We start from the raw sequence: 15,669 nt of genomic DNA on the forward strand, positions 1-15,669 counted from the left end.
AGAAACATTGCAGGCAGAGAAGAGCTGAGGTCTGAAAGACGTACAACAGACCAAGTAAACTACAAATATGAAATAAAATAACTTTATAAAATAATTTTATTTATAGCACGTATAATACATAACAGCTTAAAGCGCTGTTATTTGAAATAGTATGTTTAAAATTAAGCAAAAACACAAGCTAAAACTGTAGTAAAATGAAAAGAAGTACATTAAAAGATGTTTTCAGATGTTTCTCAACAGCATGCATCGTATGTACTTGACTGCTTAATTGTGAAGGGCAACATGTATAAGTGCATGCAAACATTGTTTACATATTTGATCATGTTTTAGTCTACAATGGTTTTCATTTATATAAGAAAAACTCTGAAGTCTACAGCATAAAGGCAACATTCTGAGCAAAGCAGATAATGCTGCTTTTATTATGAATTATTTGAGTGATGAGTGGTCAGTATGAATCAGTCTTTAGTTCTGTAGTTTTTCTTATGTAAAGCGGAGGCAGTAAATAATGTTAATTATTAATAGTTTCTAGATTCCCTTCACAAACTTCACAAACCATTCCCTTAGCTATACAACTGGAGTAATGTCTAGGCCAGGATTGGACACAGCAGACACAGCAGTGCTGCTGGAGTTTCTAAACATTGTGTCCACTCACTGTCCATTTTATTAGACACACCTACCTTAGACGCTGTTGACTGTATATTTTTGGTTGGTGAACTATTCTCAGTCCAGCAGTGACACTGAGGTGTTTAAATAGTCCAGCAGCACTGCTGTGTCTGATCCACTCAGACCAGCGCAACACACACTAACACAGCACCACCACGTCAGTGTTACTGCAGTGCTGAGAATGAGCCACCACCCAAATAGTACCTGCTCTGTGGTGGTCCTAACCATTGAGGAACAGGGTCAAAGGGGGCTAACAAAGTATGCAGAGAAACAGATGGACTACAGTCTATAATTGTAGAAGTATATTGTAGAAATGTAATTGTAGCACCAATATGGTAAGTGGAGCTGATAAAATGGACAATGAGTGTAGAAACAAGGTGGTGGTTTTAATGTTATGGTATATTTTTATTATAATCATTACAGATCAGCAAGTAAGTAAACCTATTCTTAAAGTCTACATACTCTTTAGTCCGCTCTCCTTATTCCATGTTTAATCTTTTTAGTTAACCACCCATTTCTTCCGTTTTTGAGACGATTTGTAATTATAGTTAAAGTGTATAGTCACCCCAGTAGAAAAAAAGAATACTTGATGATTTATTGAAACTTGAGTTAAATGCTTTCTTTACTGTTCTGTTTCTGTTACTGTTATTTTATTGAAACATGATGCTTGTTAATGCTGACATTAGGTACTATGCTATTTATTTGTCAAGTTACATTATTAGTAAATTCATCATTTTTGATGCCCAGAATGGAAGCAGGACCCTAGTACCCTAGGACCCTAGTACTAGCACCCATAGATCAGTCCAGTCATCAACCATGAACACCCAGCAGTCCTGGCATTCAAACCAACCACCCTCCAGCTGCTGGCTTGATTCCTTTACCACTAGCCCATCTACCCCTACATCCTTTGGTTGTCTCTAGCATAATGAATAGCCAATTTATAATGGTTATATGTCATAATGTATAAAGACATATTGTAAACAATGTAATAGTGTAAGAACAAAAAATGGAATACAATAGATGTAATGAGGTTATTTTATGTTAAAATGCCTAGCTATAGTAATACATTTAGTATATGAATTGGTTTGTCATTATTTTCAAGACTTAAAATAAGCCTTGACCGCTTTCTGCATTAATATTGTTATCATGATGTACACAGAAATAAAGACTGTATATATTACATAATACATATAGACCAATAGTGTAACACATACATAAGCCAGACACAGTGCAAGGATGCAAGCAGAGCTAGAGAGTGAGCAGGTTCAGACTCTTCTTTCCATCACATGCCCACTATAGAGGGGAACAAATGAAATAGATTGAACATCATAGAAGATAAAACAATGTGCCTTACACAGTGGAGCACCATAAGAACTTTGCATATAGGAACAGACACTCTTTGCACTCAGGGTCAAAGATGTCTTTGGTGTTCTTGGGGTCGGGAAGCACACTAATGTCACAATAACGAATATACAGTAGCCCAAAAAAGTATTTGGACATATTTCATAAAATGTTCATGAAATGATATGTGTTTCAGAGATATACACTTTTAAAACAACATCAAACTGATGATAGACTTTTTGTGTGGAGAAATTCTAGAGAGGAATTCCAGCCATCCTGCACTAAAAGTACTGTAAATCACAGAGATGGAAGTGTCTGAACACACCAGCCACCTTTTAAAGAACACTTTGCCAAAAAAAGTTGAAAAATAAATGCTACTTAGTTTTACATTTTGTTTCTTGAACAAACTTGACAACAAAAAATAATACAATTTTAAGTATGGCACAAATGTCCAAATATTTGCCCACGGTAGATAACGTACTGGTGGGGACAAAAAACAAATCTTTGAAAAGTACCTCAATGTGACTTGACATGTTACAGATTACATTGAATCTACAACTGAAATCTGATTGCAATGTCACTATCCAATGATTTATTCCGCATATACACATATTATGAGCTTCTGAAACAGTTCTTATACAAACTCAACAAAAATAAAATGCATTGCTCAATTAAATGTCAAACTGAATGTTCATTTATTCCAAATAAAAAGGGTTCCAAACAGTCTTCAAATGTACAGTCCTTACTCTGCTCTCAGATCTCTTTTAATGGCTTTGTAAAGCTGCACAAAGGCATCCTCCCACAGCTCCTTCTGGTGGCCTGGAGTTGCTTGTGCAAGTTTCTGAGCTGTGTAGACCATAGTGAGCACGGTACGCTCAAAGTCCTCTCTGCTTAGGTGTCCCCGGCGCTGTTCCAGTTGGTGACAGAGGCGGCGGATGTCTGATAGTGTTCTCGGAAGAATGTCCTCACACACCACCTCCAGAGGCTGCAGCTGCCGCAGAGATGCCAACTCCTCATCAGCCACACGAAGCACACCCTCTCCTGCGTCCATGTACAGCCCTGTCCACAGCGCCTGACCAAAGAGAAACATCCCCATCTTTAGGTTTGCTACCATATGTAAGTGAAACAACTGTACAGTGCAGTGTATTTTTTTAACTGTAAAAAATACTGTCATGTGATTAAGAAATGTTTACATGTTAATTTTAGGTTATTTGTCCTTCAGCATTAATTCACAGGGTTATTTTGCTAATAGTTTTGTATTATTGTGAAGGGCCCAGGGAGATACCTTTGTGTGTGTGAGTAGCGAACAAGCTGTCAGTAAAAGGAAAACTCTGCTTATGTACAGTGTAGCTGTGACCCGCAACAGCTGGAGAATAAAGCACCGTGATTTGTGCGAAAGCTGTGTCTCTTGTAATGGTGGTGAACACTACAATACTGATAAACAATAACACTATATAAAAATACAGTGACATTTAACAGTAAAGTACTGTAGTTTAGTAACGATTGTTCTTTGGTTTGTAAATAAAGTTTAATTTCTGTGTAAGTATGTTTCATTAATTTACTGCCAGCAAAGTAGCTTGTTCACTAAATTAGTTACAGTAATGTCATCTCTGCTGCTAGTAAATTATTTGTACTGTACTGTATTGTATTGTACTGCAATGTATTTTACTGTGTTGTACTGTATTTTACTGTATTGCACTGTATTGTGCTGTGTTGTACTGTATTGTTTTGTATTGTAAAGTGCTGTATTGTATTGTATTGTACTATATTGTACTGCTTTGTTCTATTTTTTTGTACTGTATTGTACTGTGTTATATTGTAATGTATAGTTGTATTAGCCCACACTGTATCCACAGAGATGTGTTCCTGCAGCCTGTGCACATCAGAAGTTTTTAAAAACCCCTTCACTGAGGATGAACAGGGCCCGAGGTTTTGGAATTCTTCAGATACTTTCTACCTTCAAAACTTCTCTCACTCTTCTATTTCTTTTTTGTTTTTTACCTCCATATTCCTTTTCATGAAAAATGTAAACATTGTTGGGGCAATGATGTGATTTATTTCTTCTGGTGCTTCTGAAGGTAAAAGGTACAGAGAGCCAGACAGAAATCTCTCTGTTTACTGGTGAGTGTTCTGTAGGGCATTCAGGAGCATCCTGGTCAGTTTGTTTTAGAGCAGCGTTGCTGAAATGGGGCTCAAGGCTGCTGCATAAGAAAAGGGGATGAGTCTATGAGTGCAGGCTTGTTGACTGCCTGGTGATGTTTGTGCTACTAGCATCATTGCTTGGTCTAGCTCTGCCGAGACACTGTTTACCTCAGTGTGCGGCAGTTGATGGATAAAAGAGTATTAGGAAAAAAAAGAGTATGCGCTCCACTCACTGGGCTGAAAAAAAAGTCCTTCATGAGTGAACTGAACTCATGCTTTAGGGCTTAGTTTTGTGCATTTGTGCCATCTTTTATTTTACTATTTACTTCATTTTCTCATTATTGATTACTATGAAAGGAATAGTTACATATTTTATAGTAATAGTTTTCCATTTAACCCAGATTTAATCAATCAGCCATTATAATCATCAAAAAGTACACTGAATAATTAAAAGCAAGAAGGGGTTACAGTCATTTTCACATGACAGTGTGATAGGCACCCCCTAGCGGTGTAATGCTGTCATTACCATGGCAGGACCTAAATGACCATGGCATGTGCCAGTGATAAGCGATACAGGACAGTCGTCATATATTACTCTAAACAGCACATTATAGTTCTCCACTCCAGTTTGTCCCACTTATTACAGTACTTGCAATGCAAGCACTGTATTCTCTGCTATAAACAACCCAGCACAGGCCTGCATGAATTCCATGCTTGTCTAAGCTGGTCTCTGCTGGTTTATGCTGGTCTGTTGCTGGTTAAGCTGACCAGCATGCCAGCATCCAGAACACAACATATATTCACTGTCTAAAGAAAAACAAGTATTTCCAAAATGGAAACTTTACAGGAGAGGGCAAAAGAGTGGGTTTTTTCCTTTAATGGCATATATGTTTATATATAAACATATTTTATTACAATCACTTTTGGAGAATTTCTGTTGGTCCATTCATCATGAAATTTTCACACTACTGATGTAAAAAAAATGTGCTGGCTTTGCTGATGATCGGCTTAATAATTTCCATTCCTGCTGGCTAGCATACTAGCATCCAAAACACAACATATGCTAGTTTTGTTGGTGACCAGATATGCTGGTCTATGCTGGTGTTTCCATCAGGGCTGCACAACATTCAGACTTCAGTCAAACGTTGTTTTGTAGATCTTTTAGTGGTTTTTCCTCAGTAGTTTTAGCCATCTGGGAGCCAGGATTTTCTCTGTACATTTGTTTGTTTTCCATACATGGTATGTCATACAGTGTCAGAAACCACATAAGCAAGTCTATTTGAAATTACTTAACAACTTGATGCAGTTTGGGGAAAGTATGTGGTAATTTAGTAAAGTAGTTTGCACAATGCTAATTGGTGAGGTATATGCTCACATTAGCTTCATACCTCCAGCGTAAAGCTAAAGAAACAAACTAAAGACATCAAGTATGTCTTAATTGATTGACCATGTATGGGGTATGTGATGAAAACAGTAAATTTGATGCCAAAATATTCTTTTACGGAGTGGTTGAAACACACCTCATAGAGCAAGTTGGTGTCCTCCACGGATCTCTGAATGGAGGGGTTCAGGAGAGTTGGAGTTCCTCTCTTCACTCTGAAGGCAGACGGGTACAGTGCTGGGAAAGAGAAGGTCAGGTCATCGGGTGAGAAAGTCATGGGTCTCTTCTTTCTTAGCCATAACAGACCTTTAACCTGAACAGTTAAAACATCTGGTGGAAAAGGATTGACTGGCTGTCTGGAAGTTATGCCTCCTATGAAAGGTGGGTCTGGACTTTGGTAGGGAGACACCTCATCTGCTTACAGGTCACAGCTCTTCTCTAAAGCTCCTCAGATAGCTCCACTGTGGGGATATTAAAGCAAACATCTGTGTGGCAGGCTTTTGGTGCTGGATCTGCTCCTCATCAAGCCTGCAGTCACACCAAACAGGGACTAACCTCATGCCTCTCACAGCTCTACATGCCAAATCATGCTAGTCCTGTTTCATAACATAGACCAACAAGCCTTGCCACAAATATTATCAGCTGACTAAACAAATTGCGTTGGCCTGGGGGCTAAGGCTGAATGCCGCTTATGGTAAATATTACATAGACAAATTTTGGGTTCTTATCTTTCTTACCATCTTCTCAGTTCAACATGTTAAATCATGCTAGTATTGTTTCACAGCATAGGCCAACAAGCCTTATCACAGAGATTAACAGCCAGTTTTGGTAACAATCAAGTAGGACGCTGCAATGTCCTTGTCTTCTTTGCATTGCAAGCATTGCTGTGCTTCAGTGGTTTGGCACCAAATGAAAGAGATGGAGCAGTAGCTGCTAGGTTTGGGTGGTCCTAAAAATGTTCAAGCTTCCTTTCTTTGATTTGCTCACCATCAGTGCTGTGAACTTGAAGCAGAAACATATCTGGTACGTTTTCCTTGGAACTCAGAGGGCAGTCACAAGTGCACATATTCGCCAGTAGGGTGCATGATTCAGCTTGTTACCAGACTTCCATGTAAATGTGACTGAGAGCCATGGAATGTTCTCCATTCACCAGCTACTCTGTCAAAGCCACTCTGGTGGTTTACAGGAGCATTTTGTTTGCTTATATGTCCACTCCTTTCTTACAACAACTTAATTCACATTCGTCATAAGGTCAGAGGAACTTTCTTTGCACCTGGAAAACAGCATGTCTATGGGCTAGTAGGAGTTTTCCTAGTTTCCTTCAATGCTTGAGAGCAAATGTGAGTGTAGACCATATTTTACATCAGAAAATATAAGGACTTGAAACTGACTGCGGGTTCTTGCATTTGCCTGTGTAAGTAGCTTTTAATTGCATTTTACAGTGTAGTAGATGAGGTCTTTGGCTAAAGATGGAGCCAGTCTTCTCACTCTGCCAAAATTCCATTCAGAGGTTAATGTCCTACAAGTGAATGGGTGACTTACCATCACTCCAAGCCAACTGCCATGTATGGGCCAGCTCATTAAAAATATTTGGAGTTCTAGCCCAACACGGGCAGGCAGACACTGGCGCTGAGGATATGACTTCCCAAAAATGCTGTGCCCTTGGCAAGGGCTCGATATAAAATAGTGATGTCTATCTACTCCCTAGTGGTGGTATGTAATGACATGTCAGTTAGATATACAGAGGTCAAGCTAAAGCCAGAGACTCACAGCTCACAATGTTATGGCATTATAAGCCCTGCCATCAGGGGCTCAGCAAAAGCTTGGCTATGGTTTAGGATGCAACAGGACAGTATGTTGTTAACAAACCATAAGGGATAAATTGCAAAGCCAAAACAATCAAAAGACCAAAATCCAGTAAAAGTTAAATAAATGATCAGAATCAGCTCCTGTTCTGTTTATTTGGATATGTGCGTCTGTCCTGAGATTAGAAGAAGAGAGGATTTCCAAACTGTTTGCTTTGTTTAATACTTATAAGAAGATTTTTTGACGCTTTGCACAGTAGTTAAGTGGAATTGAGGATGGAGAAGGGTGTCTGACCCTTCTTGACTTACTATTAGCAAATAGACACTGGGCATCAGTTTGGCTCAGCTCCCGTGCAAGTGTTTGTTTGGGATATTGGGTGCTTTTGTGGAAACGGTGTTTTGATTCTAATGGGAGAAGTAAGATCTACAGCTTTTTGAGTCTGAATCCAGTCATAACAGAACGGCTGAAAGTTCTGCCTCGCACACATTGATGAAAATCGAAAAAGAAAAATTCTTTCCAGTCCGCTTTTGTGCCTGAATAGAAACTAGATCAACTAAAGCTATCTGTTTCATGAGACGGTATTAAAACTATTTCCTTCAGACATACTTTAAATTTGTTGGACATCCAGACAAAACAAACTGCATCTGTGGACTGTATGCTAAGGCCAAACGGCGCTTATGGTTAAATGATTTTAGAGCACTTTTGTTCAAAGTTTCTATTCTGGTCTCAACTTCTGCTTCTCATTTGTATTCTCATCTAACTTGTCTGCAGTCACATCTTACCTTTCCTCCAGTGCAGGGCAGCAGATATGGACAGATGGCAGAGGACCAAAGACAGAATCACGAGTACTGTTGTCTCCATACTCTCCTTCATCCCTCAGGGCTTCTCTGCGTCTCTTGCAGTTAGCGTATATCACCGGGGCCTGAGTCCAGACGTTCAGAACAGTAATAAACAATCCCTGCACATCACACACACATACACACACACTGGCCCCAACTCTTTACTCCCACTCTCCTCCTCCTGGCCCATTTCTCCTCCTCTTCCTCTCCAGCACACATTCTCTCTCTCTCTCTCTTTCTGACTGAGAAGGAAATGTTGTGTGAAAGTGATGTTCATCTGGAAGTCATCACAAGCTCAAAGACAGTCGGCCAGCTTGTCTGTCCATCTTACCGCTGCCTTACCTGTCTGGCTGTTAGTCTGACCTACCTGGCTTCTACTGGCCAGGCCACCGCATCACTTAACACCAGTGTTTTTTCCGACGCAGGCCTTATAATAATTATTACAGGAAAAAGCAGTGGAACGTCATATGAAGGAGCAAGTTTGATTTAATATGCTAAATGTACCATTCACTCCCCAGTCCACACAGTCCAGATATGGAGGCCGCAAAAACAGTCCATCATGATGTCATCATGGTCCATCCACCACACAGTAGATTAACTGCCCTCTCATGCTGAAGTGATAAGGAGTGTTGTTACTGTAGATGGTCTGTAGCAGCTAACGTTGGGGGAAGTTATTAACTTCATTTTTACTGCAGCCTTAAAATGCAATTTCCAGCTGTTTTGAAGGTCTCAGTTTTTGCGTTATGTATTTTTTCTTCAACAATGTTGATGTGATATATTTTGATGGAAATGTGTATGATTTACAAAACCAGAAGTGATCTGGATTTTCATCTTTGTAGGTGAGTACGCAACATTGCTAAACGTGTTTTGTGTTGAAATGCTTTTTGTATACAGTTGTATACGATTTTTTGATATCAAGACAGCTGCAGTCTGTTTTATGTTGGCAAAGCCGTCTTTGTGAAATGGTATGAATTGTTTTCACAGCAGGGAATTCTCACTGCCCCCTCCTCGCCCAGTATTGCTGACGAGCAGCTTAACAGAGTAATAGCATTTCACTCACAGCCAACAGTGTTACAGGGAAAAATATTTTATTTGATCATAGTAATTCAAAATATTGGAGTCAATTTTTATACCACTGATGGAATGGATGCTAAGGGACCTGCAGAAAGGAGCTCAAAATTGTGCTGTTTAATGCATCACTGTATAACCTTCCAAAAGCATCCAGACACCCAAATGAAGTGACTGAAGTTTATTTTATTGCTGACGTTTATTAGCTGCTTTTAGAATGAGGCACAATACAGGAAAACCAGTCGAAATAGAGATCATTTACAGATATGTCTTAAAGGCACAGTAACAAAAAAAAACAGCTAGTTTAAATCCAAAAGACAGTGAGATTGGAAAATGGTCATGTAATGAATTGTGACTGGTTTTGTGGTGCATAAACCCACATAAACATCATAAGTAAACTTCAAGGACAAAACTGAGGAGAATACGGTCCCTTTAACTAGGAATTTGTAGATTTTCCCTCTATGATAAGCAGCTGCTGTAGCAAGTTGTTCCATACAGGTGCAGAAGTCCATACAGTCTGCCATGTCTGTTTATTAACTTCTCAAATAAAATTCTGCTAAGATGAGGATGTTAACTGGAGCCATACTGTTTTTCACAAATAATAATAAACAGAGATCGGGTGCATACACATTAGCTACTGTGCTTCCAGCTAACTGGCAGAGGTGAGCCTCTTGGGCATACTGAATGCTGTGAGCTGATTCTGCTTCAGGAATTCAGAATCTGTTTTCATTGGCCCTGTGTCCGACGTGGCTGCAAGATGAAACTCAGAGTTCCCAAGTGACAAGAGACAAAAACACCAGATCAGCTGCAGTAGCATGCTTAAAACCTTTCACTCAGAGACAAAGGTCATTTCAGATGCGCTGCAGAAAAAAAAGCCTAATTTTATTCCAATTTTATTCCAATTTTAGTCCACTGCTTAAACAGAAAGTACTCTGTAGGGAAATCTGTATTTGCAAATACTGAACATATGGCAGGTGCTGAATAAATCAATAGCAATAGAAGAACCACTGTGTAGAATTACAGGAATATAATTGGCCTCTAGTGCCAAATACTTCATTAGATGACTTCAAAACCTTCCCTCATTCATAATGATGTTTCCAGCCCTTCTGTCTCTCAGCTCTAATATTCTGCCATTTGTGCTCAGTCACAACAGATGTTCGTAAAAAGCTCTCCAGAAAGCCATATGGGCTGTGAGTGGCGCTGCCCTTGTACTTTTTAACACAACTAAGGACAAGAGTTGCACAGTGGCTGAAGCCTGTTGGGTCTGAGATCAGATTTCTCCATGATCAGTGCTGATATTTGCCCAGAGGAGTCTCGCCAGCTCATTGATCCCCTGGCCAGGCTTTGCAGTAATTGGTTTCCAGGGTGGAGAAACCAAAGCTCAGAAATGAAGAGATAAAGCAGTCAATATGTACAGAAGGAAGAACACAGTCATTTTTTTAAGAGGGGTGTGATGTGGTTTGTAAACCTATAGTCACTTGTAACTGTGAAGAAATTCTACACATTTTTATAGCTTGTCCTGATATATTTCCTTCAGGATTAGTACCATTTCTTTCTATCAGGAGATGTTCAGGGCTCTCTCTCCTCTGACGTGACCTGGAAGAACACCTGTCCCAACCAGCCTGGCAGTCTTCACTTTGTTTCACTTTGTTTGCTGTTGCTGTTGTTAAATTCGTGAAAACTATGACTTTGTGAAACTGTACATTTTGGGAAAAGTAGAGGCCGACTGCCTTTTGTTTTGATGATGTTTTCTCCTGTTCCCAAGCAGGGACGTAGGGTAGCTTGTATTTTTGTGTCACTCTATTTTCTGGTTTAGTCGGTTGTAAAATCCTCAGTAGTTTTGTTTATTGTTCTAGCACATGCTCATCCCTGAAGTAACTATTCCATGTAATTTAGCATCTTAGCATTGAGACTTTTGAGGAAATAATAAAAAAACATGAGCTGGTTTCTTGTAAAAGCACTGTGTTTTGTTTGGTCTGGCAGCAGATCTCAACTCTCAGTTTCTATTAGGGTTATAACAGAATTGGGGGCTTGTCTGGGATTTTGTCAGGCGAATATTTGTGTTTTCTTTGTTTGCTGGCAGCTTTCTGTTGGTGGGGGAGGTGTGTATGTAAGTAACTGTGTGGTAGCAGGAGCTCTCAATGCAATTGTTGTGCAATCGCATTCTGGATTTGCTGTTGGCATGAGGATTTGAGTGTGCGTGCTACCATGCCTGCTTTGTTATCCAGTCAAGGTACTCCTCCTTCTGAGCTGTATGTGGTCCTTTTGCCAGTCATTTGTTTTGAGCAGTTGTATTTGTTTGGTTGCTCCTTGATTATCTTTGTTTATTGTTAAGTGGAGTCTGTGACACTACTGAAGTTACAAATTAGTATTTGAAGTATATCATCAAACACCTTGAATTTTTATGAAAACTCCTAGTCTAACCTTTGTAATTTAATAGGTGGAGTGACTACTTTTCAGTAACTTAGTTAACTTAGTTACTGGACAGAATAACCATTAGTAAATGTGAAAGTAATACTTCACAGGCAGCTGTTTTAATACTTTGCTCAGTGTGTTTGGTTTCTGCTCCTTAGTATAGTAAATTTGGCTCAGCCAGTTAGTGAAAGCCCTTATGCTACTATTTAGTCTTCAGTCCAGGTTTTGAATTAGAATTAGATTGTTTAAGTACTGTGATGATGGCCATATGTAGTTTTGGTGTAGATTAGAGAAGGCCTCCTTTGCCTTGTTTTAGAAATTAATCGAATGGTTTCTACAATGTATTACTTCTTATCGCTTTCACACGTTTTTACATTCCTTATCCTTGTTCTTCTATGTAAGTAAAAAGTACGTAGCTCGTGCAAGTTCTTTACGTATAAATTGCCAGGAAATCAGTATTTTAGACTTGTTTTGTATGTTGCTTTGTGTGTTTTCTTTCTGTGTGTCTGTCGCATTATGTGCAGGTACGGAATTTGCTACAAGGGGGCGGCATCCTGTATAAAAGAGGTCGTCGAGCCACTACCTAGCAGACGTTCAGGACTCTTTCCCCTCTAACGTGACCTGGAAGTACACCTGTCCAGACCAGCCTGGCACTCACCACTTTGCTTTTGCTCATCTCTGAAGTGACTATTCTATTTAGCTAAGATCCAGCAAAAATAATGGACCGTCTGGGGGTCTCTGAGGATTTGGGAAACGGTGTTGTAGTGCAGTAGGTATCAGTCTGTTCCTCAAGAACCCTCAGTCCTTCTACATTGCTGTGCTACTGCAGCACTTAGTGCACCATGTTCATAGTTTATCATAGGCAGTAGTGATCTGATTACCTAACCTAAGCATCTGGCCCAGTGCACGGAGATGCTTGGAGTGAGTAACCTGATTATTGTTGAGTGCCTGCATAGTCTTTACCACGTTCAGGTGGTCATTTGGGAAATGGAGACTGGAAGATGTATGGCATACCCATGAATCTGTGCTCAATGGCAAATAAAACTCCCAAGGTTCTCTTTATTTCTGAAATATCTTCAGTGATTTCATATTGGCCAACAGGTGGCACTGTAGGACTGCACTTCTTTCTCCCACCATCCCTCTGCTGTCACAGCTCTGTTTGCACTGGACTCATTTTTCTAAGCTCTCCAACAAATATAGAAAAACTCAGTGTCTCTAATGAAACTATGCAAAGCACTTTTCATGTTGTCTGGATTTAAATCCAGGTGGGTGCCCTTGTAAAGCCCCTCCATGTAATTGCCTGTGTAAACCTCAGATATGTAAATGGTCTTAGATTGCTGGCTTTGTGTGTGTGAATAGCCCTAATTGCTACATCGTGAGGCCGCATATCAAAGCAATGCTTCATCTGCTTTTAAAAGGAATGAAAGACAGAGGCACAGGGAACAGCATGTAGCCCTCTAACTCTACCTGCAAAAGGGCTTCTGTCCATGACCCTGAAGTCATTAATAGGTCAAATATCTCTGTCTCTACGCTTCTTCCGCCAAATCCCAAACTACCGGTCCTGTAGCCAGGATGCCACTAAGGCAGTTGACCCTCTGCTGAAGGCTCAGTTCAGCTGAGGCAGTCTGGAGGAGATCTCTCACTGCCCTCATCCCACTCATAAACAGAGCAGAACTCACCTTTAGGCTGTCTGTGACTGTAGGGTCACTTGCTCTGTGCCACTGACCAGTGAACACATTCTTCACCAGGACACACACTGCCATTCTTTTACACCACCAGCTATGTGAGAAACAATAAAGGCCTCTTGCAGGCTGGTCCCAAAGTCTCCTCCAACAGATCCAATATTTTGTCTATATTAAAAAACTACTAAGCTTTAAAATGAGCAATTTCTAACTGAAGCACTTCACGTAAGATCCTAAAAGTAGGCTATCATGCTCAAAATACTCCACGATCCTACAGGAAAAGATATACAACTAACGCACTAACGTGAGCATGTGATAATTCAGAATAGAGTTGTTGCAGGATCGGATCAAATTCATTTTTTTTTCTCTTCGATACCTGATACAGCAATTTCTGCTGATATCTAGTCCAATACACACACCCATCGTAACTGATACGCCATATATAAAGTTAATGTAACAAGATTTTACAATAACGTAACCTTAGCGTTTTGAGTCATTTCTGTTGTTCATTCATCATGAAAAGTTTATACAATGTAAAGGGGAGTAATGTCTTAAAGGCCATGGAAATGTCACAAAAAACAACGCATTTATCTGCCTATTCAGCTTACAGCAGTTTTGCCCTTCCCATTCATGCTTTAGCTATAAGGAGTGTTTCAGCTCAGACTGCTTTTTAAAAAAGGTGCATTATAGGTCAGCCAATCAGAATACAGAGCAAAACCTTGTATCTCCAAATTGAAAGTTGGAAGGAAAGGCAATGTAACTGGTGTTTTCAGGTTATGTAAAAAAGTAAAAAACAACAAAAATGAAGATAGTTTTGTGTGACAGCAACAGTATATCAGTATTAAAGGTGCTGTAACAAAATCAGCCAGTTTAAGTCTAAAGGATTAAGAGAGGTTGTAATTGTCATGCGAAAATGAATTGTGGTACATTTCAGTAACACAATTCTATAAAATGATGCTGGTTGCATACTTACACATGCCTGGGTACAAAGTATGTCTCTTTTCTAAAGCTTGAAAATATCACAGATGTATTTGGTGAATCACAATAGAGGACAGAGATGATAATGTTTTCAACTGATTTAAAGGACAGAAAAGAGCTTTGGAGGAAGGAACGATGGAGCTGTGTACAGATGTGTACAGTCCTTTTAGAGCCACTTTTCAGGCACTACGGGTTCCAAGATTATAAGCCATATAAACTTTGAATGAAAGTCAAAGATACATAGTATGCTCTGAGGAAAAACAACATTGACTGAGAGAAGCAGACAGACTGCATCCGTGCATGTGTGTACCAGTAGGTGTGTGTGTGTGTAAAAGAGAGAGTGAGAGAGAGATAGAGAGAGAGAGAGAGAGGGAGAGTGGGAGAGAGAGAGAGGGGTTTGGTTGGTGATTGATAGTTTCCAACCGATTGAGTAGGATTCGATGTAAGTTAATCATTAATCTCAATCCCTAAATGAGAAAGCTGTGGTCATCCCATAGGAAATACTCTCCTCTTCACTACTCATTGATTTGCAGTCGCCATTACTCAAATGTGCAGCCTACTGTAGCTGAGTTTAGTCAGTGATGCTTGCTGGTGTTCTAGTGTCCTGCACATGGAAGCATTTTACTGGAACCACTCCTTTCACGTTTGCTTTTAAGTTGGTAAATACAGAGGCACTTGCTTTGTTTTTCTCACAGTTCTGCTTTAGAGAACTCACAGTGTAGTCGGTTTCTCTGCTATTGCATAGCACCAGTCCAAGAGTGTAAAAATGGGCACAAGTGAAGTGTATGAAGCCTGACTCTGTCTTTTCCAACTACGTTTTCAGTTGTCAGAAACACTCCTGGAACACTATTTCCTTTGACTGTGGCACTCTATCACACAGATGACCAATACCACTGAACACAGTCGAGAGAATCGCAAATTTCACTGTATGAGAAACCTGAACTCCAACTTCAGCCAGTACTGTTTGAGATATGGCCCAGCAAGTGACATTTCATAGTGTAGCAGACACACACACATACAAACACAGGTTTGTTTTTATAGGAAAAACATAAAGCTCCACTCCTGCCTCAGATTTGAAAAATCCACAGCTGTTTCTGTCCATCCTTCCAGTGTGAGAAGAACAACTCAACACTATGAGTCTGAAAGGATGAGTAGCTGTCAAGAAGCTGTTACTAGACAAAAAAGAAGAACATCTGCAAATCAACCAAAGAAACTGCTGGTGTTCTCGGGACAACTGACTGACCAGCACAGTCCAGACCTTAACAATATGTTTAGGATTATTTGGATCATGAGAAGCAGAAAATGCAACCAACTTCTAAGACAGAACTTTAGAGGTGTGGAAAAATATCCATTA

At 39.8% G+C, this 15,669-nt stretch overlaps 1 protein-coding gene across 1 annotated transcript; it reads right to left on the reverse strand.

Annotated features, from left to right (window-relative positions):
* Positions 1 to 1,682: 1,682 nt before the first annotated feature.
* On the reverse strand, positions 1,683 to 8,359 carry LOC118811990 (protein FAM180A). Its single transcript, XM_036576629.1, has 3 exons — positions 8,116 to 8,359; positions 5,667 to 5,764; positions 1,683 to 3,076 (listed from the first exon to the last, which is right to left on the reverse strand). Exons 1-3 carry the CDS (start codon positions 8,204 to 8,206, stop codon positions 2,747 to 2,749), a joined length of 519 nt encoding a protein of 172 aa, XP_036432522.1. The 5' UTR covers positions 8,207 to 8,359; the 3' UTR covers positions 1,683 to 2,746.
* Positions 8,360 to 15,669: the final 7,310 nt, after the last annotated feature.

This window comes from Colossoma macropomum, unplaced genomic scaffold (assembly GCF_904425465.1).
Source record: "Colossoma macropomum unplaced genomic scaffold, Colossoma_macropomum, whole genome shotgun sequence".
In the NCBI taxonomy this organism is placed as follows: domain Eukaryota; kingdom Metazoa; phylum Chordata; class Actinopteri; order Characiformes; family Serrasalmidae; genus Colossoma; species Colossoma macropomum.